General features: G+C 42.9%; 1 protein-coding gene across 1 annotated transcript in view; it reads right to left on the minus strand.

Moving 5' to 3' along the window:
* The window catches only part of SMC1B (structural maintenance of chromosomes 1B), a 40,469-nt gene that overhangs the window by 486 nt on the left and 13,447 nt on the right, over positions 1 to 26,536 (minus strand). Inside the window, exons 8-23 of the mRNA XM_056862588.1 lie at positions 25,989 to 26,071; positions 24,711 to 24,918; positions 23,422 to 23,607; positions 22,864 to 23,043; positions 21,091 to 21,237; positions 19,317 to 19,454; positions 16,434 to 16,550; positions 14,435 to 14,541; positions 14,070 to 14,211; positions 13,054 to 13,199; positions 11,066 to 11,219; positions 8,508 to 8,606; positions 7,710 to 7,866; positions 5,918 to 6,072; positions 4,717 to 4,868; positions 1,617 to 1,686 (exon numbers count right to left, since the gene is read on the minus strand). Coding sequence (XP_056718566.1) covers positions 1,617 to 1,686; positions 4,717 to 4,868; positions 5,918 to 6,072; positions 7,710 to 7,866; positions 8,508 to 8,606; positions 11,066 to 11,219; positions 13,054 to 13,199; positions 14,070 to 14,211; positions 14,435 to 14,541; positions 16,434 to 16,550; positions 19,317 to 19,454; positions 21,091 to 21,237; positions 22,864 to 23,043; positions 23,422 to 23,607; positions 24,711 to 24,918; positions 25,989 to 26,071 — 2,241 coding nt within the window. The remainder of the gene's footprint in view (positions 1 to 1,616; positions 1,687 to 4,716; positions 4,869 to 5,917; positions 6,073 to 7,709; positions 7,867 to 8,507; positions 8,607 to 11,065; positions 11,220 to 13,053; positions 13,200 to 14,069; positions 14,212 to 14,434; positions 14,542 to 16,433; positions 16,551 to 19,316; positions 19,455 to 21,090; positions 21,238 to 22,863; positions 23,044 to 23,421; positions 23,608 to 24,710; positions 24,919 to 25,988; positions 26,072 to 26,536) is intronic.

Here is a 26,536-nt window from a genome sequence, read left to right on the forward strand (position 1 = left end):
CTATGACCATAAATAAATATGATGATGATGAAGTGGGTTTGTCAGACTTAAACAAGAATACATGGATTGAAAAGGTATTCAACAGAACAGATAAAAACATATACCCCTAGCAAGATAGGAAATTACATTAACTCTACTTCATTAATTTAGAGAACTTATATATTAAATCATCTGATTGTTGGAGGGGTGGCAGGGACAACACCAGACCCCTCCCCTCCGTTCTTGGCACCCCACATTTTCAAGCTCAGCATCCACCAGGCCCAGTGGGGCCATGAAAGTACAGATCCACACACTGGTGAGCAGATCAATAGCAGCTGTACCTTTAAGAGTCAGGCAGCCAGTGACAGCTGGCCCATTGACATCCAATCATCTGACAATTAGCTGTCCAGAAGTTCCACCCTGGAGGCTGGAAAGGCAGCAGCAGGGGAGAGATTGCTCACAAGACCCCACTGGTCTCTTGCATGCTTGTCCCCCACACACCCCGAGATGCTGAGTAGAGGGCAGCAACTGGGTATTTTCCACATGTGCTCTTTACCTCTGAACGTGGCAGACATAGAAGTGATGTTATCTAATTTGGTCCAAACCGGACACTTAACAGAGTGCTCATGGCAGCAGAAAATTGTCCATTCAGGCCTTACCATTTGTTCAGTAAGAAAGGCTACAGCCAGTGTGGTGCAGTGGTTAAGAGCGGTGGATTCTGAACTGCAGAACTGGGTTTGATTCCCCACTCCTCCACACGAGTGGCGGAGGCTAATCTGGTGGACCAGGTTGGTTTCCCCACTCCTACACATGAAGCCAGCTGGGTGACCTTGGGCTAGTCACAGCTCTTAGAGCTCTCTCAGCCCCACCTACCTCACAGGGTGTCTGTTGTGGGGAGGGGAAGGGAAGGTGATTGTAAGCCACTTTGATTCTTCCTTAAGTGGTACAGAAAGTCGGCATATAAAAACCAACTCTTCTTCACTGAGTTAACACAATTGTGTCAGATAGGGAATAAAATGTCTGCTGCAGGAAGCCAAGGCAACCACATGTCATGCATAATTCTAATGGTAACTCTTCAACATTTCAGGCGAAAGCTCTTTTTAACAGGATGACTTTTTAAGTGAACTAATTACTTTAAAGTATTTTCTTGCATGAGCACCATTTTGTGGACCCCTGCCCTAGTTCCCCTAACAACAAACCATGATGATGACGAAGAGCTGGTTTTTATATGCTGACGTTCTCTCCTACTTAAGGAAGAATCAAACCGGCTTACAATCACCTTCCCTTCCCCTCCCCACAAACCCTGTGAGGTAGGTGGGGCTGAGAGAGCTCTAAGAGAGCTGTGACTAGGCCAAGGTCACCCAGCTGGCTTCATGTGTAGGAGTGGGGAAATCAACCCGGTTCACCAGATTAGCGTCCGCCGCTCATGTGGAGGAGTGGGGAATCAAACCTGGTTCTCCACATTAGAGTCCACCACTCCAAACAATTGCTCTTAACTTCTACACCACGCTGATTTGTTATGTGAGAACCAAGCTTTTTCTGTAACTTCAAATTATTATCTTCATATGCAAAAACAAAATCCAGATTCTGGCACTGTTTATTCCTCTTTAAGAGAAAAAGGAGCAAGAGGAGCTTACCTTGCTAATGTTCGTGTTATCTAGAGCTGCATCCACTTCATCCAAAACGAAAAAGGGGGCAGGTCTAAAGCTACAAAACCAAGTTAATGCACTTAAGAAGTGACTTATTAAAATAAGTTGTTCCTTTATAACTAAACATTAAAAAAATGAATGCCTTTCTAGACTATTTCACTAGGTGCTAAAATAGAACTAACAAAATGAATCACCACTGCTTTTCTACACCGATTACTCTTTTGGTTTGATTTTCATTTAATCTCAGCATCTTCCTTATGAGGACCAATGGCAAGAACAAGGTATCAACAGCTCGAGAGTTTGTGGAGCCAGCATGGAAAGCTTTCCCCCTAGTTCTTGAATGTTCTGAATGATACTTTGCGCAGTCTGGAGATCACAACAGTGTGATGCACAGAGATGCTGAGATATCTGGTGATACTTTGCATCTTGGCCCTGCTTACCAGAGGGATAAAGATTTTTGTGTTTATGGTATCTACTGCTGTACGTATATGTACGATTGACTGAGTCGAGAGGGGGAAGCAGATAGCGCTTGTGCCAGTTTGCCAAGAACACCTGATCTTCCAGATCTGTCTCTCCAGAGACCTGCTCAAGGTGGCTCACAAAAGTAAAAATCAGTACCACAAAACTGTAAAAACATGAGAATTATCAATAATAAAAAGCCACAAAACAAGAAAGGGCATTAAAAAAGCATAAAACATTACACAGCCTATAATATAATAATACAGTCCTCAGACTACCAAAAACAGCAAAAAAGAGCTTGGTGTCTAAAGGACAAGGTAGGTGACAAGTGAACCCTGGCAGCATTTCAATGGTGAGATGCTACTACTGAAAAGAACCCCTGCAGGTGGGAAGGAGGAGGTGGTCCTCCAAGCATCCTGACCCCATGCCATATAGGGCCTTAAGAACTAACATTTCAAATTGTGCCTGAAACAGATGGGCAGCCAGTGTAGATCTTTTAGTACAGGGGTGTCACAATCCCAGTATCGGCTAACACCATCTGGCCACCAAATTTTGGATTAGCTGAAGTTCTGGAAAGTTTTCCAAGGCAGTATTGCATTGTGCGCATTACCAGAAATCTAACCTTAATGTGACCAGAGCACTGGTTACAGAGGCCAAATCACAGCTTTCAAATAAGAGTTTTTATATTTATTTATTTATTCAATTTATAACCCGCCCTCCCCGGCCAAGACCAGGCTCAGGGCGGGGAACATCACACATATAATGTTAACAGTAAAGTAATAATTCTAAAATCAAACAATAAAACCCAATTAAAAACCATTAAAAACCCCAGATGGCGCTTAATTTGGCCCATAGTGTCTGGAATAGGCAGTAGGTTGCCCCTCCACCCAATTAGAGTAACATAGAATAAGGGGGGGGGGGATAGGGAGGCCAGCAGAGGATGATACCCGCAGCTGTCCTCAATTGTAGGCCTGGCGGAAAAGCTCTGTCTTGCAGGCCCTGCAGAACTCTTTAAGGTCCCGCAGGGCCCTGATGTTACCAGACAGAGCATTCCACCAGACCAGCGCCAGGGCCAAAAAGGCCCTGGCTCTTGTCAAGGATAGCCGCACACTCTTAGGGCCAGGGACCACCAGTAGGTTGATATCTGATGATCATAAAGATCTTTGGGGGGTATACCAGGAGAGGTGGTCCCACAGATAATGAAGGTTCCAGGCCGACTTTCCCACTTAAGGAAGAATCAAACCGGCTTACAATCACCTTCCCTTCCCCTCCCCACAACAGACACCCTGTGAGGTAGGTGGGGCTGAGAGAGCATGACTAGCCCAAGGTCACCCAGTCAGCTTCATGTGTAGGAGTGGGGAAACCAACCCGGTTCACCAGATTAGCGTCCACCGCTCATTTGGAGGAGTGGGGAATCGAACCCGGTTCTCCAGATTAGAGTCCATTGCTCCAAACCACCACTCTTAACCACTACACCACGCTGGCTCTCTTCTTCTTCACATCTTCAGATGTGATGAAGGCCATAGCTGAAGCTGATAAATGGCACTGCGTGCCACAGAGTCCTGAGCCACAGGCCAGGATCCAGCACCGTCCCTGAACTCTGAACCTGCACCTTTAAAGAGTCTGCAGCCCTGACTGGGCCTAACCACCTCCTCGGTCTCTCCTCCTATTGAGAGATGGGGTTTCTGTGCCACAAGCACATATGCTAGTCTACGGGAGGCATGACTGTCAGGGGTGGGCAGTCGCCTGGCAAGGGATAACTGGGGAAGGGGCTCTGTCCCACCAACATCTGCGCAGGATGTGAATGGGGCAACGGGCAGGGCTAGGCTGGATGCCGGGAAGAGAGACAAGGCAAGGGAGAGTTTTTGTGTTGGGTAGTTCTACTAACTTGCCTGTGCTCAAAAGGAATCCTGCCCGGTGCTGACCGAACATTAATCACCGTCTTGCTGCTCTGCTCTGTGTGAATACAAAGAGTAGCACAAGGCATGGCTGTATTGCTCTCTCTGCATCCGCACTAGAAGCAGATGTTCCAAAAAGCAGCAAAAAAGGTCCTGGACTCAGCAGGTGGGAATCCCACAAACAAGTGGAGGGTCCCGACCACTGAACTATAGGATGTGAGTATGCACTAAGTACCAGGAAATGCTGAGAGGAATCCTGCACATGACTTCACCAAACACTGGCCTCTTGGTCAAAAGGGGGAGAAATGGGGGCACATTATATACTCCTGCCCTTGAAATGTGTAAGAGCCCTACCTTACTGACTGGCTCCTGTAGAAATATTTACCAGTGGGCCAAAACAGATGTGATGGAGGCCATGGGTTTCCAGAAGTCTGGAAATGGGAAATTATACACACAGCCCGAGCTCCAGGGCCACACAGGAACTCTAGCTTTGATTTATCTCCATCTTGTATGTTTTGGCCCTGCACGAATGGAGCTCGTTATCAGCGTGTACTAATCTGTACTTCATAGAATGCTGAGGGTGTATTTTATATATGTATGGTATAAGAGAAGAGAAACAAAGCAACATTTGGGAAGAATATAAATCCCATATAACTGCATTTATTTTCACAAATTTTCAAAAGTACTTGAGGTCATCATTAGCAAAACAATATATGAACTGCTGTTATTACCTGTGCATTGCAAACAGAAGAGCCAAAGCTGCTACAGATTTTTCACCCCCTGACAGGTTGTCCATCGGCATAAATCGTTTTCCTGGAGCTACACAGTTATAGCCAATACCTTCCAAGTAAGGTTCTTCAGGATTCTCTGGACTAAGAAATGCCTAAAGTACACATGCTGTTTTATTCAGTTAATAAAGAAACACTCCCTCCAAGCAATCCTGCTATTTACACTTCAGTCTTTAGTGAGCGATAAAATGTGACTTATTCTCCTCAAGGCAAAAGACACAAATATATTTAGGCTCAGGGTGTAACTTTTTTAAAAAATGGACTATCCAAATAATGACGTTTCTAGTGTTGGGACTGGATGGTGAAGTACAGCAAAGAATAGTTCTTTGCAGAGTAGTGTCAAGGGTGACTTGCAGAGAAGAAATGGTACAAAGAAAGGGTGCTTAATGTCTAGTTACAGCCTAAGAGTGGGGACAAGGAAAGCTTAAAAGGTAACGCCATCAATTGTGAAGGATGAAAACAATTTTTAAGCCAGCAAAAACAAGACAAAACTTACAGACATTGCACTCTGGGGTATATTCATACCCCAAGCCAAATTCCAATGAACTGGGGGGAATTCTCTCTTCCTACTGAAGCCCCCCTCCCCAATGTCATTTCTCAAAGTCCCTCCTTGTCCCCCCAGGAGCAGCATTTTGTGGAGATCACTGCAGTGCAATGGGAGGGCGGAGGCAGGGAAATTCCATTCTGCTGATGGGAAATTTAGTCTGGATCCAACCCACTACATTTCATACAGTGCATTCATTTCAATGGACTTAGACTGGAGTAACTCTCCTTAGGAATGCACCGATAGTACCCAAAGCCCAGCACAATTTCACGCGACAATGTTTCTTCTGACTAGATCCCTTTTTGCACACTGGATACTGATGCTTCTTTTGCACCAGCATTAACTACAATTTCCCCAGGCCCAGCAATCTCCACTTTCCAGGTTAGGGAGTAAGGATTAGATGAGAAATGAATAAAGTTACTATCACTTTCATGCTTCGTTTCTAATCCTGCACCCAGTTTAACACAACTACTTTATTACAAAGATCATGACAAATACTTTCTCGAACAATCCTGTATGTGAATTGCTAATTGTTGAATCTCGGACAGTCAAAAACAGACATGACTATTGATATTAGCAAGTACCTGAAAATGTACAAACCTGAGCACTGTTGTTTCTGCACAATTTCTTGTAGATCTGATCAATAGCTACACACACATGCTCAAAACACTGACTGAATAGGTCATATCTCCTTTTTTTCACTTGTTCAAATTCTTGCCTACATAACTTGGCTTCCTTCCTACGGGCCTCAAATGCTACAAAAAGATAATTTAGCTGACTTTAATAGGATGCAGTAACTGTACAATTCCGGAATATTATAACTTCCCACTTTAGCATAGTAAACAAATGCAAAAAAGAAAAGAAAAGCTTACCCCTTCCAAGGGAAATAAGATTTAAGTGACCTATAATGTGCTGTATATGCAAGACCAGATTCTGTTCTAACTAAAGATACTGTTCTATGTTCTACAACTTCACCCATCCAGCGTCTGTTGGGAATACTGAACTTCTTAGCACTTCCAGGGAGGAAAGAAAGGAAGGGAGCCGTCACATCACAGCTGATTTACGGTGACCCCGTAGGATTTTGAAGGCAAGAGATGTTCACAGGTGGTTTGCCATTGCCTGCCTCTGCGTGGCCGAGAGTGTTCTGAGAGAACTGTGACTGGCCCAAGGTCACCCAGCAGGCTTCACGTGGAGGAGTGGGGAATCAAAACTGGCTCTCCAGATTAGAGTCCACCACTCTAAACCACTATACCATGCTGGCTCTTAAGGACAATAATGTCAGTATGTGTGTCTGCATTTTCCAAAATAGGTAACAGGGACAAATATCTGCCCTTTGAAAGGAATGCTGGAGTTTCTATGAATGTTTTCTTGCTCTAGTACCTTCTCTCTTTGGCCTTTTACGCATGGCTGTTTCCCTCACAGTCACCACCCCCCGACTACTTCGGCGCTATGTTTGGATTTTGCATGCATTTTCCGACCTTCAGAGGTCACTTCGTTCTCCCCGCATGTTTTCTGGATGATGGCCAAACAATCTCATATTCAGGCACTGCCAGCCTCTTTTGCTAGGCCAGTCTGAAAGGCCAGTGTGAGTACAGTGGTTAGTGTGTCAGATAAGGAGCTGGGAGACACAGGTTCAAATCCCCACTCTGCCACAAAAGCTCACTAGGTGACGTTGGACCAGTCATCCCCTCTCAGCCTAACCTACCTCTCAAGTTGATATGAGGATAAAATAAAGGAGAGGAGAGCAATGTAAGCCACTCTAGATCTCCACTGGAAAGATGGGGTATAAATGAAGTAAGTAAATAAATAAGCGGTCGCACAGTCCAGCACATGCCCAGTTTAAGATGTATTGTTAGGGTTGCCAACCTCCAGATGGTGGCTGGAGATCTCCTGCTATTTCAACTGATCTCCAGGTGACAGATCAATTTACCTGGAGAAAATGGTTGCTTTGGAAAGTAGACTCTATGGCGTTATACCTTGCTGAGGTCCCTCCCCTCCCCAAATCCCACCTTCCCTAGGCTCCATCCTCAACATTTCCAGGTATTTCCCAGCCCGGGAGCTGGCAACCCTATGTATTGTGCTGTTACTAACAGTCTTTTTGAAGCATTCACAATAGCATGGTAAATTCAGGTTTGGGTACATGGTGGAAAGCTCAGACAGCTTTATGCACATGCAGCAATATGCTTTTCCAAAACCATGTACATGTACACAGACAGTACAGACTTAAAATAAGCCCAAAACCTAGTTGTGGGAATAGGTTGGACATAGATATAGTATTTTATCTTGCAAAATCAAATTAACATTGATTGAAATGTGGAAAGCAAGCATGGGGGAGGGAATGCCAATAACTCACTCACTACAATAAGTACTAATCAGAAAATGTTGGTATTACCATCAGCTGATTCATGGAATCTATCTGTAACAATATGTAATCTCTCCAAAGCTTTCATGTTTGGTGCTGCTGTTTTTAATAAAACATTTTCTTTAGATGCTACTTCTTGCTGAAGTCGTGCCAGGTGGGTCTCCATCTCTTTGTCAGACTGCAAGTCCTAGTTGTAAAATAAAACAAAACACTATAGACAAAGGGGCCCTGCCCCATCTTACCACCTTATTACTTCACATCAACACAGCAGATAAGCTTAGTTGAGTGGAGAAAGGGAAGAGAGCAGGAATGTATATTTTGCTGAATTAAAAGCAACCATTGTGTTTAACCACTAACAAGCTCATAACCTACTGAGCCCACATACATATTCCTTTATATTATCAGTTACACTGCTGATATTTGTTAATAAAAATCAACATGTTAACATACTCCAGCGTCAGTCCGGTACGCAGAGGATTAAGGCTAGGATCAGAAAACACGCATTCTACAGGCACAGATGATCCTGGAATGCACAGGAACCCCTCTGCCAGTATTCCAAGCTCTGGAAAATGTCTAAATGTTGACAGCAATATATAAATGGTAAACAAAGTCTTATTGTTTAATCGTTTATATGTTTAAGGTTTACATCTGTAAAAAGGAGGGGGAATTCTTTGGCTCAAATTCACTATCCAAACAAGAGAGGAATTTGGCAGCTGTGAGGCCTCTCTCACTTCAAATCCAGACTTTCTAAGCTGCTAGAGTCCATAAACCAAGCTGAAGGAATATGAAGCTCTATTAGACAGTCAGGATCTTAGCAGATTTTCTTACCTTCAGCTTGTCTGCAAGACTGCTATAATCTATACAAATTGCCTGCTCTCTTTCAAAGATATCAGCCGTCACTTCAGTACTTTCAGTACCAGATCCCAGCTGAAACAGACAGCACAATGAAATAACCGCCCAAAATAAACATGGCATAAGATACACATATAGATTTGGATGTGTTTACTTTATTAAACATAAACAAGAGAAAAAAGTTTCTGAAAAAGAACCTCCAAGACGGAAGATTTAAGGGAGGATAGAAGTAAACTCCTGAAAGCTGACACTTTCTAAGCTCCCAAAGTCCTCAGAACTAAGCTACGTAGGTCAAGTCAGGAGAGCGGGGGAATGCCTCACTGCTACAGAACAGGAAGTTACAGGTAAGCAAAATTTCCCTTTCTCCCCCAAAATGTCAGAAGGCAGTTGTTAGATATGGTATGCACAAAAGTAGTGCCTGCCCTAGGGTGCATCTAATAGTCAGCAGCACACAGCCTATGTAGACTCCACTGTCAAAACTGATACGGCCAAGGAGATATTGTCTATTTTATGATGTATTGAAAGAGTGTGTACCCACCTACCATCATCAAACCAGCCTTATACTAAGATCAACTATTCGTCTCACTAATGACTCCTGATCAGCAGCAGGCTGGCCGTTTACTTGAGAAAGGAGGGAACTGCCATCGGTCTTTGTAATATTTACACCTCTAAGGCTTGGCCCTTGATATAGGTCTTTGGCTCAGGCCCTGCTCTTCCCCTTTCTTTTCCAATGCACCTATACTGCCCTGAAAGGCACTGCTGGGAGAAAAGCAAGTGCAGCCCTTATGCTGCTGGTTAAAAAACAACAACACCAGGTTATAAAGTTGGAAAGGAAGAGAGGTCTCAAGGATCTTGTAGTGACTGAGATCAATGCTCCTCCTTAAAATCCCCTCTCCTCTGTAACTAAATTGAAGTAGTTTGTGTTGTCAAAGTCTCAGGGTGTTTCCAGCTGGCAGGAAGGTTCAATGGAGAGACGGGTATCTTGTATGTGAAAAGTGCCAAAAGGTTGCAGCCGACTTATGGTGACCCCTTATAGGGTTTTCAAGGCAAGAGACTAAAAGAGGTGGTTTGCCAGTGCCTTCCTCTGCATAGCAACCCTGGTATTCCTTGGTGGGCTCCCATCCAATACTAGCCAAGGCTGACTCTGCTTAGCTTCTGAGAACTGACAAGATCTGGCTAGCCTGGGCTATCCAGGTCAGGGTACAGGTATCTTACCCGGAAGCAAAAAGAGACAGAGGTTCCCTTACAGCCCTCATTATAAGTAACAGCCTAACCAACAGCAGAATGACCTGTTAATGGTTTCCTCCTCTAGACTGACCACAAACCCCCTTATGATCAGGTAAGGGGAAAATTACTTGCTAGAATTAAGCCAATGGGGAAACTGAGTAGCAAATAAGAGAACCCAACTGTTATTCTTCATCTTGTTGTCTGCTGTTCAGTTCCATTCACTCCTGTGCTGTTCTGACCTATCCATTTTGATGGCTGTAGGAAGGGTTCTTGATTCCTGTGGCCACTACCAGCTCAAGGTATTGCAACGAACTGTGTCGTTAGTGATGTGGCTGTGCTTCTATTCACTTTTTGTCTTAGTATATTTCATAGGAGTCCTTTCAACTCCTCAGTTTTCTGTTTATTCTCACCTCGCCCACATCCTTTCTACATTTTATATTCAAATACATTTACCTGTTTTCACTTGGAATACATTGCTGCTACTTTTTACTGAGCACTCAGCACATGCCCTAGAAACCTCTCATCATAGCTACCTCAGGGATGCAAGGGAAGGACTTTCTGCCCCAGGGCTGTTTCTTCATTTGTGATGGTGCGAGCAAACTGCTGTCCAGGGTCCTGAATGAACAAAAAGGTGTATCTCTGGCCACCTTTTAGCCGAAGTGTTGTGTAGATGTAGGCAATGAGAATAACCCTCTTTCTCCATTCCCCCTTGGCTTTTGGGGGCTCCAAACACCTTCCCTGGCCCAGGGGCGAGGCCTTCCCTTAGTTCACCTGAGGTCTTCTGAGCTTGGTACTTAATTACTTACAGCAACTTCACTGCTGTGTATGCCAGAGGGAATGACTGCCTCTCTGACAGTTTCCCTTTCCTCTTCCACCTTCCAATTCATGCTGAATTTCACACTTTTGTTCCCACTTTCACTTTTCTCTGGAAATGAGGGGCCTCTCCATTTTATCTGGATGCCTACTCAGGAATATCTTTTTGCACCATTTCCCCTTTAGAAGGCAGGCAAATTATTAAATACATTTCAGCCTGGCTACCCTTAAGAGCCCTACCTAGCATGTAAATATTTAAAAGAAAGGTTTTGGGAAAGCCAGTAATCAAAGTTACATTCTTGCAGTACTGGATTTGTCTTTGTATGCTTTCAATGTGCAATTATAGCAGTCGATCTTGTAAAGTGTCATGGGACAGAGCTTGGGTGTGATCACATTATTGGGAGTAGGGAATAAACTTTTATATACAAACTCTCAAGGTCTAACATTGTCTATCAGACAATCAATCACCATGCCACAAAAATGTGTTAATATACCTCTATTTCACTGATGTCATCCAGAGATCCCCGAAGGAGGTTTATCTTTACGTTGCTGAGCTTGCACTCAAGAAGCCTATTATGCCTTTCTAATTTTTTCTCTTCCAGCAAGGACTCAATTGCTACAGCTTCCTTTTGTAACTTTCCCATCTCTCTGCCGACAAAAATCACAAACACACAAGACGTGCCACTTGTATTTCACATTTTGAGGTTGAAAGACTTGGCCTCTTTGATGCATGCCCTGGTTACATCTAAATTAGATTACTGCAGTGCACTCGACATAGGGCTGTCCTTGGTAAGCGTCCGGAAATTTCAACTGGTGCAGAATGCTGCCGCTAGTGGGTAATAGGGATCCTATGACTGGAGTGGGTAATAGGGATCCTATGACTCCTGTCTTGGCCAATCTACACTGCTTCCAAATTTGCTTCAAGGCACAATTCAAGGTACTAGTGTTGACCTTTAGAGCCCTATATGGTTTGGGACCAACATACCAGAAGGACTGCCGACTCCCTTGTACACTCCCCTGATCACTATGGTCATCTTTGGAGGCTCTGGTTCAGGTGCCCTCACCTTCTGAGATTAGGTGGGTGGCAACCCAGGAGAGGACCTTTTCAGTTGTGGCACCAAAGCTCTGGACCACCCTCCCCAGGGAGATTCACCTGTCCCTTCCTTCTGTAGCCATCTTCTGCCAGTGGGAAAAGTCTTTTTTGATTAGTTTGGTCCCCTCAGTGATCTCTCCTTCCTGACCAATGTTCTGATTGTTGCTTTTATGTCTTAGTATGTATTTTAGCTATGTTTTGCTTGTTTTGCTTGTTTAAATGATGTGTGTGATTTTTTGTTGGTTTAAATTTTTTAATGTGACTTTATTATGTATGTTTTAATTTGTTACCTGCCTTGGTAGCCCTTTGAAGGACAGAAAGGCAGGATATATATTTTGTAAACAATAAAAATAAATATGGCAGTCAAATTTTAGTACATTACTCCTACAGATGGCTTTTACATATATGGCCATATTAGTAATCTCAGAGTATTTTAAATCTCAGTTTAAAACACAAGTTCGGTAACTTTAACACTGCATCTGTCTAAATTGCTTCTAGAGCTATTCTATACTCTTTCTATAAATTGAGATCATTTATTGCTCATCAGTCAACCCTAATGATGAGATATACTGTGTCAGACAGTTAGAGGAGAGAATAATAACAGTTTGTGTTTCTGCAAAGTCAATAATTTAAGTGGGTCTCTGTACATTTATCCAGCATATGTGCTTCACCAATGTTAAAAACAAGCAAACAGGAAGCTGAGAAATTATTGGCCCTCCAAGTTCTACTGTATCTTCTGCTTAATCAAAGAAGTCCACATTAGTTCATGTGTAGCACCCCAAGCGGATCAGGCTGTTACTTCAGTGGCTTCTGCCTTTTCCAGTGCAAACAGCTTGAAGGTGGTACTGGGTACTGTGAGGAATCAGCATGTGTAGATTGCTTTGTCAACTGCAAATTCACTTCCCACAGTTGCAACAGAAGGAAAATGAGCTCGTAAATCTCAGTGCATCACCACGTACAAGTGACAGATTCAGACACACCTAACTACAAAAGACATATTCCTAGTCCCACTTTTCGGAGACTGCGACAAGGGTATTGTGCAAGTGGCTCTCATATTTGCCCTTGCAGCTTTCTCTTAACACCCGATTAACACTGCAGGTGCACACAAACAGTTCCACAAGTTCGGGAACTTTCTCTTTAATATATAATGTTTTGTCATGATCCATGAGCTCCCACAGTTGCAAACAATTCAGGAGTGACTTGTTCAGCTCTTATCAAGGGGGGGGGGGCTCAGAAGCTCCTGCCCTCCGTCACCCCTCACACAAGCATACAATTCTATGAATAAGTACAAGCTGAAATATTTCTATAAATGGAACAAAGTAATTTCCCTCAGCACCATTTGAAAACAACAACAGGTAACTGATGCAATTAAAGCGTAGTATTAATTACCTATTCAGAGTTAGCAATATCGCTCTTTGTTCCTCCACTTGACTCTGAGCTTCTGCAACCTCAACCTTCTTAACCTTCTGCCTTTCTCTAAGCTGCTGCAGTTCTGTTGCAATTTCATCTACCATTTGTAAAAAATGCTTCTCTTCCTATGTAAGAAGAGATATTTGTAAAAAAAAAAAAGAAGTATATTAATGAAGACAATAAACATTGGACTCTCCCTCAGAATTTCTTTTCATTGGTGCACAGTTGCACTCTCTTATTACACTCCAAAGGCAGGGCTATGTAAAGCAGCACAAGTCTTTTTAGTGCTTTCCAGGTGTTGTGGGTAGTTGGACTACAATGGACCAAGGTTCGAATCCTCACTTTGTCATGGAAGCTCAAGGGAAGCGCGTTCTGGGGAGGGAATAGATACGCAGTGGCTGTGCCGCTCACACCTCCTCAGAGGCTTCCCAGCTGCCATGGCGGGGGGGGGGGGGCATTTTTTTAGAAGAAAAAAGGGGGAAATGCCCCATCGTAAACAGCGACAATGTGCCACCGAAAAAGGTGGCACAGCCACGCCGCAGCCCAAGGGGGTGTTCCTGGAGTGAAAGGGGTTAGGAAGCTAACGTCAGCTCCACCCCCCTGGAATGCCCCCCCACCCCGACAGTGGCGCGGCCTGCCACTTCTGGGATTTAGGTCCCAGCATGGTGGTGGCGCTGGTGGAGGGACAGTGTAAGCGCCCGTTATCCTGGGTTAAACGGGCATTTACACTGGCATGGGGTCACACCAACTCCCATGGAGCTTCAGCTGCCCCCTCAGGAATGCGCTCTAAGTGACAGTGGGCCAGTCATTCTCTCAGCCTAACCTACCTTACAGGGTTGTTGTGAAGATAAAATGGAGGGGGGGTACAATGATGTTGTAAGCCATGTTAGGCCTCTGCTTGGGAAAAAGTGGAGTACAAATGGCTCCATACATTTTAACAGATCCATAAAGATATGACTTCACTGTATTTTAGAACATTCTAAAAAACCTGTTACCTTTTTTAAGCGGACAATCTCAGTGTCAGCTTTGCCAATAGTCTCTTTCAGCATATTTGTCTTGTTGACCTCCTTTGCTAGCTGGCTGGAAATATACTCAAGCTGAACACCTAGTCGTGTCTTCTGGTTTTCAAATTCAAATCTAGCAAATCACAACATAACAATTATTCAAGGAAAGATTAAAAACTGATAAAAATGATGCCACTATAGAAATTAAACTGTAGCTTGACTTCTAACTTTAATGCTTTTTGAAACAGAATAATCTGTAAAGGGTTTAAGTCCCTTCTCCTCTGCTGAAGGGGTTTTGAACCAGGAATATGAACTACTGGTAATATAACAAGCTGAAATTCCTTCTTAGTATTTACCTCTTCTTGTCAATTTCTTCCTGCTGTTGCACATGTTCTTTTTCATATACACGAATATTTCCCACACCAATCTCTTCACAGAATTCAAGGAAAACATTGTCTTCCACCTATCCTCAGGCCACCCCCCCAAAAAAAGAAGGCAATTAAAATCCTTTTTAGAAACAAGTTCTCATTATATAACTGTCGATGGTTTAAGGCAATGTCCCCTCCATTTAGGAATGTTGTTCAGGCACACAATTTTGATGACTCCTTCACAGGGTAACTATAAGGTTAGAAATCATCATGCACATTTTCCTTCTTAAAAAGCTGATTATTCCACACTGCCCTCCAGGTACATTGAAAAGCCTGATAACTAGCCTGCAAGTACGATTATATTTTTCTTGGAAGTAATCAGGGCCCAAAGAATTTAACCACCAGCCTGAATTTCTATAGCAGCCATGCAGGTGTAGGGGTCAGCAACCTTTTATAATTAGAACTACACTACATTAACATTCCAAGAAAGGGGTCAGAACCAAGAGGCACTATAATGAAAGCTCATTTGCATAACTGACACTTATCATTGTTAACTGACATGTTGATTAATGACCCCAAAGGTTTCCAGAGACCAAACATCAGTTGATGTAAGTCCTTTATGAGGTCCCACCTATCCCTCCAATATATCTTAAAGACTTTTTTAAGAGCACCATATTTGGTTCCATAGTGTGCCACATTTGGCTCTGTAGACATTGGTTGTACCCTCCAAGGTAAGCTAAATCGTTACAGGAATGGGTATTTGATCAAGTTAAGTTTTACACATGCTTTAAGGCTAACTGGTTTCTGATGAATCACGGGGCTGGGGGAGTCCCTGGAAGCTTACTGGAGGTTCCTTAATGAGGAATCAGTAATGGCAGGCACGTTTCCCTGAGAAACAGAGTGCATATCAGTACCAACGTTCCTCTGCAGCCACAGGCAGCCACATGGGAAATGTTGGGCAGTAAGATGTGAAGTGCTAGCATGGTGTAGTGAGAACCAGCAAGATGCAGCAGTCAGAGTGCTGGATTAGGACCTGAGAGACCCAAGTTCAGATCCTGACTCTGCCATGGAAGCTCGCTGAGTGACCCTGCACCAGTCACACACTCTCAGTCTAACCTAATTTCATAGGGATGACACTGTAAGCTGCTTTGGGTCCCCACCAGGGAGAACAGTGGTGTGTGTGTGTGTGTGTGTGTGTGTGTGTGTGTGTGTTAAGTGCGGTCAAGCTATTTCCAACTTATGTTGACCCTATAAATTAATGTCCTCCAAAACGTCCTATCATTAACAGCCTTGCTCAGGTCTTGCAGACTGAGGGCCGTGGCTTCCTTGATTGAGGCAGACTGAGGGCCGTGGCTTCCTTGATTGAGTCAGTCTATCTCATAACAATGGGGTACAAGTATCTAAATAGATAAATAATGTAGGGATCAACAACCTTTTTATAAGCACTGAGCCAAACAATGTCAAAATTCAGAGGAAGAGATCAAGGTTGCAGACCCCTGCTCTAATGTGTTCTCTCAGTTTCCAGGCTGTTTGAATATATGTGGTATGCTTTGTCAGAACAGATTGTGTATTTTAAGATGTATCTTAGAATTCTCTGATAAACATAGGTACTCCTCCCCAAACAAATGATGTGGAAAGGTTTCCCTGAAGATATACAAAACCTGCTGATTCAAAGAATTGCTTATATGAAGAGCCCTGCTCACGACCTGAGTTCGATCCCAACAGAAGTTGGTTTCAGGTAGCTGGCTCAAGGTTGAATCAGCCTACCATCCTTCTGAGGTTGGTAAAATGAGTACCCAGCTTGCTAAGGGAAAGGGAAGATGACTGGGGAAGGCACTGGCAAACCACCCCATAAACAAAGTCTGCCTAGTAAACGTCGAAATGTGACGTCACCCCATGAGTCAGAAATGACCCAGTGCTTGCACAGGGGACCTTTACCTTTACCAACTGATACATCTACAATGATGTCACAAACTGAAAATTTTACCTCATTAATTTTCCTTTGGAGCTCATCGATTTTTTTTGCTCTTTGTAAAACTCCTTCGTTCAGCATGGCATGCTGTGACTGAATATTCACCAATTCACTTTCCAGCCTAGATTTATCCTAGGTACAGGATAGTAATATTAAAGGTTAATTAAGCAGAACTGCTGCCTAATCTGACATCTGCAATTATCTGTTTCATTATAGAGCAAGAATATTTTCTTCTGGATTGACACAGTTGTAATACTAAGCATTGGTGGCAACAGCAATGAAAACTTTTGAGTTGAAGGAAACAGATGAGTTCATGGTCAAAGCACGTAGTAGAGCTGGTTTGGGCTCTTCAGCTTGAATGAGACCGAGGTGGCTTCCCTTGATCAATTACTGAGCAGTTGGGCGGGATCCTTTGAAGAGCTCACCTTCCTGGAGAGGACTATCTGAAGCCTTATAGGCCTATGCAATGCACTCTCTCTCAGCCATCTGGCAATAGAAATCCTTACGGTATTGTTACCCCTATCTCAGGCTCCATAAATCACACACAAAGAAGAGGATGAGCCACAGGGAGGCAGGTTTTGAGAGCTCTCCTGACAGGCAATGACAGGCCCTTTCTTGGGTGGAAGCTGAAGTTGACTTTGGGAACGAATGAAGGAATGGAGCACAGAATTACATAAAGAGCCCCCCACCTGAAAACTCAGCATACAGAAATGATAGCCGCCACCAAAAATCAATACGAAAAAGGACCACCACAGGTGAGGGCTTCAAGAGTGCCAAGTGAGGCACCTGTGCATCACAGGGGAAGGCTAACAGGGAAGCTGCCCTTAGAAGCCATTTAACATAAGAGTTAGAACCTGCGAAGATGCATGAATCTAAAGAAGAAGAGTTGGTTTTTATATGCCAATTTTCTCCACCTTTTAAGGAGAATCAAACCGGCTTAAAATCTCCTTCCCTTCCTCTCCCATAACAGGCACCTTGCGATGTAGGTGGGGCTGAGACAGTTCAGAGAGAACTGTGACTAGCCCAAGGTCACCCAGCAGACTTCATGCATAGGAGTGGGGAAACTAACCCAGTTCACCAGATTAGAGCCCAGCACTCATGTGGAGTGGGGAATCAAACCCGGTTCTCCAGATTAGAGTCCACCGCTCCAAACCACTGCTCTTAACCACTACACCACGCAGGACAGAGCACAGTGCTATCATCAGCAGACAGGCTTGAGGCTCAGCTTGGAGAAGCACTAGCACACAGTGCAACTGGCCTGCCAAGAGCATCAGGAACACAAACATCCCCATGTGCCCTGGCAAACTTTGTAGACTTCTGTCTGGCCAAGAACAGGGTGTTTAACCTGCAAGAGCCACCTGATCTATAGCAGACATCTCGACCATGAGGCGGCCAGAACATCAGTACCCCAAAATCTGGAGTCCCTGGAGAACTCTTGACACTTTGCTGTTACTTGACAGGATCAATAGGATGAAGGAGGGGGTTCTGTAGCACGCAGCTGGAGCACCTCTCCTTTTGTACCCTCATGTGCCTACAGAAAGAACAGATCATCTTCTTCTCTCACAGCCCACAAAAACTCTCCCTGTTTGTAGATACAGGACAGAGCTGCAGTATTGTTCATATGGATAATACATTGAGCGCCCTCCACCACCTTGCCAGCCCACGTTTAGGGCTGTAGCACTGACAATCACTCCCAGTCCAAAGTGTCACAGTGGGGTGGATGGCAGGCAAGGAGGCAATGGCTTATCCTGGGTAGTCCTGTTGGCTTGCCCTTTGTAAGGATATCCAGTAGCCCCAACTCAGGCCAACACCCCCCCAGACTGACAAGGAAACAAAAAATAGTCCCAAACATGGCTTATTTCAGAGCAAGGGGAGCACAAAGAAAGGCAGGCTTAAAAAGGAGAAGGATGATGCTCAAGAGTTGGCTGCAAATCTAAACCATGAGGAAAAGTTCTCCCAAGAGAAAGGAGAAGGATTTGGCGGGGGGGGGGGGAGGGGAGAGAGAAGGGAGAGGCAACCTTAAGACAGGCTGGGTTTCCTTGCTAGCTAAGCTTTCACTGTTGCAGGCCAGGTCAGATGCAAGCCACTCCCTGGTTTTGTCTGTTGCTTTTATTCTTAATACAATGAACCTGACCTGCACTCAAGGAATCCCTTCTAACCTTTGCAACCAGAAGAGACCAGGAGAAACCTGCAGCTGTTCACTCACAGGCCGGAGAAAGACAAACTCTGGGGAGAACAGTGCCTCCAGCCAACTCTGTCTTATTCAAAAAGTATCTGACTGTTTGTTTGTGAGGAGGGGCCGTGGCTCAGTGGTAGAGCATCTGCTTGGCATGCGGAAGGTCCCAGGTTCAATCCGACATCTCCAGTTCAAGGGACTAGGCAGGTAGGTGGTGTGAAAGACCCCTGCCTGAGACCCTGGAGAGCCGCTGCCAGTCTGAGCAGACAATACTGACTTTGATGGACCAAGGTTCTTATTCAGTATAAGGCAGCTTCATGTGTTCATATGAAGACAGAAAGATCAATCATGGTCTGGATCACTGAAGGGTGACAAATAAATACAAAGTATTATATTGTATTCCTAAATTTACTTATTTATACATACACACATATATAATTTGGGAACTAAAGGTATACGTTCATTTATTAATTCATTTTATATATATGTATGTGTGTGTGTGTGTGGGCGTGAATGTATATATATGGTTTCCTAAATTATATAAATTGTCTCTCCTAAAAGTGAAGCATATTTCCAGAAAATGTTAATGCATTACAGAAATCCCCTATGTAAGTGCAGAATTAACCAACTGTAACTTTAAAAATTTCATAGTTATAACTGAGAATTACAGCCTCCATGTACATGAATAAATAAGAAAAGGCCATCTGAGTGTATGATGCTACCTGGGAGAAACTGGAAAGACGTTTCTTCTCAATAAATTCTAGTTCACTCTGTGAATATTTTTGTCGTGTTTGAAGTCCGTGGCATTGAGCCTGCAATTGCTTTAAGTCAGTCTGCTTGCGCTGGATTTTCAACAAGTCCTAGGGAAGGAAAGTGATATAATATATACTACTTTTTAAAGAAAAAGTAGTATTTTTTTACTTTAAACTGCTGATACTTGGATACATTAATATGCAACACAAAAGAATATACAAGAAGAGTTTTGACTGGCTGCAAATAACAAGACACATGCAGAGTTTTTTGTTTCTTAATCACACATACCAAATCTATTATCCAAGAGCAACAAGGAGCACCGAACCTATGAAAACTGATTTAACTGCCTGCCACCATAATATCTTATTTCAGTTTTTCTGTAGGAAAATCTGAGGCATATAATTTTACTCAAAAAGTTTAGGAAGTATTTATTTTAACAGAAAACTAGAATTTATATGACTTTATATGAACTACTACACTTATCAGAAATCCACAAATCAATCAAAAGGAATGTAACCTGACCTTGTTTTCCCAGACATGGACAGATGTTAGCAGAATACTTTCTTTCCCTGTACTTAGTCTGAAGTCTTGAACAATGGAACCATAAAACTTAAATAAGACCCACCTCTAAAAACACCTCCCTTCGTCTCTTCTCTGCAGCCTAAAAAATGAGCAACAAAATAAGTATGCCGAGGGTCAGAGTCCGCTAAGAGGAACTGAACCTTTTGCTCCAAAGTTGCTCAAGAAGATGTGGACCATTTGTTAAAACATGGTATAATCCATTTTAGCCTATATTGGTATAGGTAAGGACTATGCAAAAGGATATGTACCAAGAAGTCCACTGACTGAAGAGGGAAGGGACACAGCTGGTCTGAAAAAGGGATCTTTAGCATACGGCCCAGGAAAACCATTGAAAAAGGGCAATTAAATCTTGAATGCATAAAGATTCTACATAACTTTGGACTAACCAGAGAATCCATATAGGAAGGAAGATTACCCTTAGATAACAGGCCCAGGGCAAGTGGAGAACATGTCCACCAAGCATCAAAATGAGTGTAACTCCAATCTCTAGCATAGATCAATTTGGCCACATTTTTTTACATTGATTTACAGAAGAGTAAAGGTCTTCCAGCTTCAAAGGAATACTTCCACAAGCAAATTCCATGTAATGTAATATTTAGTTATAATCATTTTCTTTTTAATAAAGGTTGAGTACCCCTTATCCGGAATGCTTGGGACAGAAGTGCTCTGTATTTCGGATCTTTCCGTATTTTGGAATATTTGCATAATGAGATATCTTGGGAATGGGACCCAAGACTTAACACAAAATTCATTTATGTTGTATATAGACTTTATACACATTGTCTGAATGTAATTTTAAACAATATTTTTAATAATTTTGTGTACAATGAACCATCAGAAAGCAAAGGTGAGAGAGGCTTGGCGGGCTGCTGAGGGCCTATGAGTAATGTCGGCTCAAAACTTCCGAAAATCAGTTTGTGGATGTCCAGTTAAGGGCTACTCAACCTGTAATAAGCAATAGGTGAAAAAGATACCTTCTCCATAGCACCCCTTTCTTGATCCCATTTGGTCCCCACTAATGGATTTGATCTTTTAGGAAAAGATAACTACATGTGATCTTCTGCCTTATTTTGTTGTCCCTCAGGATATCATCACTGAAATGACATTACAGTACTCTTTCTCTCTTACAGTTAGATAGATAGATATTAAAGTTAGCTATACCTTTAGCTCATTCATCAGATTTTCTCTTCTCTCTTTAAGTGCATTTATTTCTTTTTCATCCCAGTATTTAGCCTTCATTTTCAAATAACTTGACCCTCCAGAGATTATTCCAGATTTAAAAAACAATGTTCCATCAAGAGCAACTGTCTGAAAATGAAAAGACATATGGTTTTCTTGAAGTGATCCTTCTCTCCTAATGATACTTAGGCACTTGCAATAAACCAGCAATTCCTACGAGATGTCAAGAAAGTGAATGCATAAACAACTACTTACATTCTGCTGGATGCTGACCCTCAATGAAACAACGAAACGGAAAGTGCAACCAGCAGGATTATTCAGAACTCAAGCGTCTCACAGAATTCCGCTGACTGTCAAAATCAGGGGGTTTAAACTAGCCATGATGAAACCACAGATCAATATTCCTTATATTTATACCATGCTGTTCAGCCTGATGGGTTTTCGAAGCAGTTTACAATTCAAAACTCTAACACAATTAAAATTTCAGCAACGGTTGTCAATGAAGCAATTTGCAGAATTCTGACTGATAGAACTGGCATTCTTCAATGGGAAAAAGGAAACAGCTGATTTGGGTTGGATCCAGTCAGCTTTTTCACTCAATCTCACCCATTCCTCTCCTTACTACCACCCCCATCCCACATGGCTTTTTTGTTCATGCAGGTCCCACAATCTAGCATATCTGGTTCCGAGGTCAAAGGTGACCTCCTCCTTCCTTTTTCACCACCAGAAAAGCCGGTTGGATCCAACCCATTGCCTCATTCCAAATCTGAAGTCCTTTCATCTGGCTGCTGCCGCTCCTGATAGATGCTGAGTTGGGAGCAGCAGTGGGACTTTTCTGGCTCTTCTTCAACCATCCTTCTACTTCCTGACAGCAACATGAAGCCTTGCAAGGGAACTATGACTCAGTGTCATTGGGGGCTGTGTCAGAATAATGAGGGGCTGCAGCTCAGTGGTAGAGCATCTGCTTGGCATGCAGAAGGTCCCAGGTTCAATCCCCAGCATCTCCAGTTAAAGGGACTAGACAAGTAGGTGATGTGAAAGACCCCTTCCTGAGACCCTGGAGAGCCGCTGCTGGTCTGAGTAGACAATACTGACTTTGATGGACCAAGGGTCTGATTCAGTATAAGGCAACTTCAGGCGTTCATAACCAAACAAACACCAATATTTTTGGAGGGGCTGTGGCTCAGTGGTAGAGCATCTGCTTGGCATGTAGAAAGTCCCAGGTTCAATCTCCAGCATCTCCAGTTAAAGGGACTAGGCAAGTAGGTGATGTGAAAGACCTCTGCCTGAGGCCCTGGAGAGCCGCTGCCGGTCTGAGCAGACAATACTGACTTTGATGGACCAAGGGTCTGATTCAGTATAAGGCAGCTTCATGTGTTCAAGTCTTCACCCCAAGTTTCCTGATACTGCAGCTACCCCCTGCTGTCCCTAGCAGCTCAATAACTATTGACAGGACTGCTAGCATTATATTTACAAACCTTTTCAGTGCATTTTCAACCAAAGCCACTTCAGAAAAAACAAGAACATTTATAATAAAATCTGCAATGTTTAATCAAGTCAGAGAATTGTGCCTGAACTGACAAGCATTCTGTTCTAGCTGTACAAGGAGATTATGGTGTGGCTAAGTCAACCACGCATCCCACCCAAAACCTGCATTTTGACACAGCACAATCCCATGATTCTTCTGAATATGCAGATCGGCCTTTTAAAATAAGATTTTCCAGTGGTTTTGAAAATTAGGCATATCATGTTTACTTTCAGTCGGCGTGGTCCATCAAAGGCTATTTGTCTTGCTTCCTTTACTGTTTCACAAATCAGGCCATTCCCACAAACAAACTGAATCACTTTCTTCAGGGGAGGAAAAGATGTCTGTATGACATCAATCATCATTTTAGTTCCTCTTATCTCTCTCAACTGTTCATTGATAGGTTCTACCTAAACATAAATATAAAACAGTCAGTAAATGAAGTGTAATGCAGAGCTATCCGATCATATACTTTAATAAATGAACCACATAAACAACATCTTCCATGAGGATGCCAAACATTCTTTCAAGCATTATTAAAAGGAAAATGGCAATACACATTGTGTGATGGCCACCAAAAGCCAGCTGTGGAGGGAATTACAAAGCATAAAATGTGGGAAGATTTAATCTTTATAGAGGAGCTGGATTTTTCCAGAGACTTACACCATACCTTAAATATTTCTGAAGCTAAACTGAACAAGAGTAACCCTACAGAATAATATAAAGTGAAAGTAATCAACTAGGTCTGAAAATAACCGGATCCTAAAGAAAATAAATAAAAAGCCTACCTCAAGGTAATCCAAAGGAAGGAACGTTTCTGGCTCAGCTCTCTCTTCCTTGAGGAAACGGATACAATCTCTAGCTACTTTTTCCGAAGCTACAACAATCGCAGTCATGTACTTGCCAAAAAGTTTGGTGACTGCAAGTTGGTATTTTTTATGGATAGGATGACACAAATCAACTAGCCTTCCAAACTAAAAAATAAGGATAACAAAGAACCACTTGATATGCTGATACATGCACACACAAGAGTGTTATGATAAAATGGGATTCAGTTCCTATATTGCTGTAAAAACCTGGAAAGGATTCTGCTCTCTGCTTTGAACATTTCTCTCTCTCTGATCAGCTGACCTTCCACATTAGAACCTGGCTGGGATAAAATACATTTCAAAGAATGGCCTCTTAGTAAAGATTAGGGGGGTGGTCCATTCTAATAATTGATCTGGTGTCTTGTCCTCCTATTGCAGTAGCTTGTCCCTCTGGACATTCCTCTCTGAGAATGCCTGGAACGGACAGAACGGATCTTCTAACAAACACTTCACAGGACAGTCTGCAGACTGTTAAGTGTTTGTTTAAACTGCTGTTTAAGTAAATGGGAGTAATTATGCCACGCTTTAAGTAATATTTCATTTATGAACCTCACATAAGGGGTGTGCCCACTGGGGTAATCCACATGTACTCTTCATGGGTCCTGACTGATTCAAGTTAGGAAAATAGCATGGGGAGAGACTGAAGACCCTTCTCCACACATGCCACAGGCATGAATTGGGCAGCATGTATGAGGGAACTGAGAAGAACTTGAATTCAGGCATGAACCTGTGTACTATGTACAATGCAAAGGTCCCCCTTAAAAGAAGCAAAACATAAGCAGTAAAAATTAGATGCAAGGGGGGAAGGGAAGCACTCCTTGCTTTTTGCTTTATAGAGGGAAAATGCAAGGAGGAACAGATTGTTGCTAAGCAAGGCACAGCTCAGAGGGAAAAAGCAAGAGCTCTGAAGCTCTCTCCAAAGCAGGCAGGACAGCAGGGAGGGGCTTATTCTGCCAAGCTGCAGCACTGTTTGACTATCAAGCATTTCTTGATGGAGCAGATGGAAGGATGAACTGACACAGACGACACCCTCCCTCCACCAGTGGAAAAGGGGCAGCCCAGCCCTATGCTCTGGTGGCTGCTAGGCGTCTCCTCCCCTCTTAAAGGCCACAGCCACTGCATTTCTTCTGCCAGAGAAACTACCTAACCATAAAAGACAATACTCAAGTTCATCACAAACATTAAAATAAAAGAGTCTGGCTTGTTACCACAGAATCAGGATACAGCCTTTTGAGGCTCTCCAGGTTCTCCGCTCTCATCTGCTGACGTTTCCCCTCATAGACATCAATTTTAGCATTGTGCAGATCACTGACAATTTTGTTAAGTTCCTCGTTTACTTTGGCCATTTGTATTTTTGACTGTTCAATTTCATTTGTCAGTAATTCTTCTTCTTGTTTCTTCTCCAATAAAGATTTACTACAAGGCAAAGGAAAAATGGGACAAACAGACCAATTATTTTTGTCAACTAAGTGACAGCTGCTGTAATGAGGTCAGAGCCCATTGATTTAATGCCCAAGTAAGCACAGTGGTCACATACATTTTTTATATTGCCATTAATGTAATTTGGCAATATGTTCTATTTGTTGCATTTAATAGCCTTCTTTACGTAACAGAGGCTAAAAGATTACAAAATTTCCACCAAATTCCAGATTATGGAATTTCATTGACCTTTTTCTTTACTTGCATCATACAGCATCAGCTATTAGTAATTACCACAAATGCATCTCTTCTAGCCAACAATGTGTCACAGACAGAAGAACATAAAAGATAGTATATAAAAACTGATTCACGCACACACATATTTCAATAAATGTCTCATAACTGCAGCCGGATATGCAACATGCTTCTATTACTGAGCTCAAGATTACATGTTTGCATGTTTGATCTATAACAGGTATTCCACTCATGATACTGTAGTCATTCAGTGGCGATCTCAGCACCACCCTATGAACACTTTTCTGAGAGCAAGCCCCACTGAATAGACCTGACTAGGTATCTGAGCAGACCTGCTTAGGATGCTTACCTTGTCAAACTATGCGAAGCAGGGATTTAAAGAGCCATAAATACTGATGATAGAAGTACACACACAGGCTCAAATAATGAAGTTATTATACTTCTGCAATTTTACTAGGAATGAGCCTCCCAATTTAGAATGAAAAAGCAGCTGTGATTATCTCCATAATCAGAGATCCACAGTCTCAATCCAAACACAGAGAAAGTTAGACTTAAAGAGTACTGATACCAGTGAAATTCAGCAGGTTTAATTGTTGGACTGAAGCCTATTGTTCATGTTATCATCACAGTTAACAGATGAAATTCAATCCTACCCAGAGATTTGATGTACAGTGTCAGTTTGTAACCAGGAACAGAAGCATCTCCTCCAACACCATATTACAGAGGACACATTTCAAAGTAAATAACAGAAAACAAAACCCTGACAGAATTAATAGCTGGGGGGTGGGGAGAAAGACTTTTAAAATACATACAGGCATGTGCTGCTGTAATCCTGTAGCTTCTGTACGCGGATTTTGTGATCTTCTATCTGTTCCATAACTTGCTTTATACTTCCCTACACAATGCAATAATAAAATCGTAAGAAACTGCTTTATCAAAATCATCTGTAACTGGTAGGAGGGGGGGGCTTAAGAACATAAGAAAGGCCCTGCTGGATCAGACCAAGGCCCATCAAGTCCAGCAGTCTGTTCACACAGTGGGCAACCAGGTGCCTCTGGGAAGCCACAAACAAGACAACTTCTTCCCCTCTTGCACCTTCTCATGCAGGCACAACACAGTTTCCACAGAGTTTGTGGCTTCTGTCCTCCATTTATGCAACTCTGCCATGCAATGCTGACTGGAGGACAAATATACTGTGGGAACCTTGATCTGTTCCTCCTTTCCATGACCATCTAGATGCAATAGGGAGAAGGTAGAAGAGCAAAATTCCCTGTTCACCTATAGAAGGCAAGGCAGAAACTATACAGAAACTCTTTCTACAAGGTTAGCATATACAGAAATGTGAAAAGCAAGGGGGAGG

Source organism: Euleptes europaea, chromosome 17, assembly GCF_029931775.1.
Source record: "Euleptes europaea isolate rEulEur1 chromosome 17, rEulEur1.hap1, whole genome shotgun sequence".
Classification (NCBI taxonomy): Eukaryota; Metazoa; Chordata; class Lepidosauria; order Squamata; family Sphaerodactylidae; genus Euleptes; species Euleptes europaea.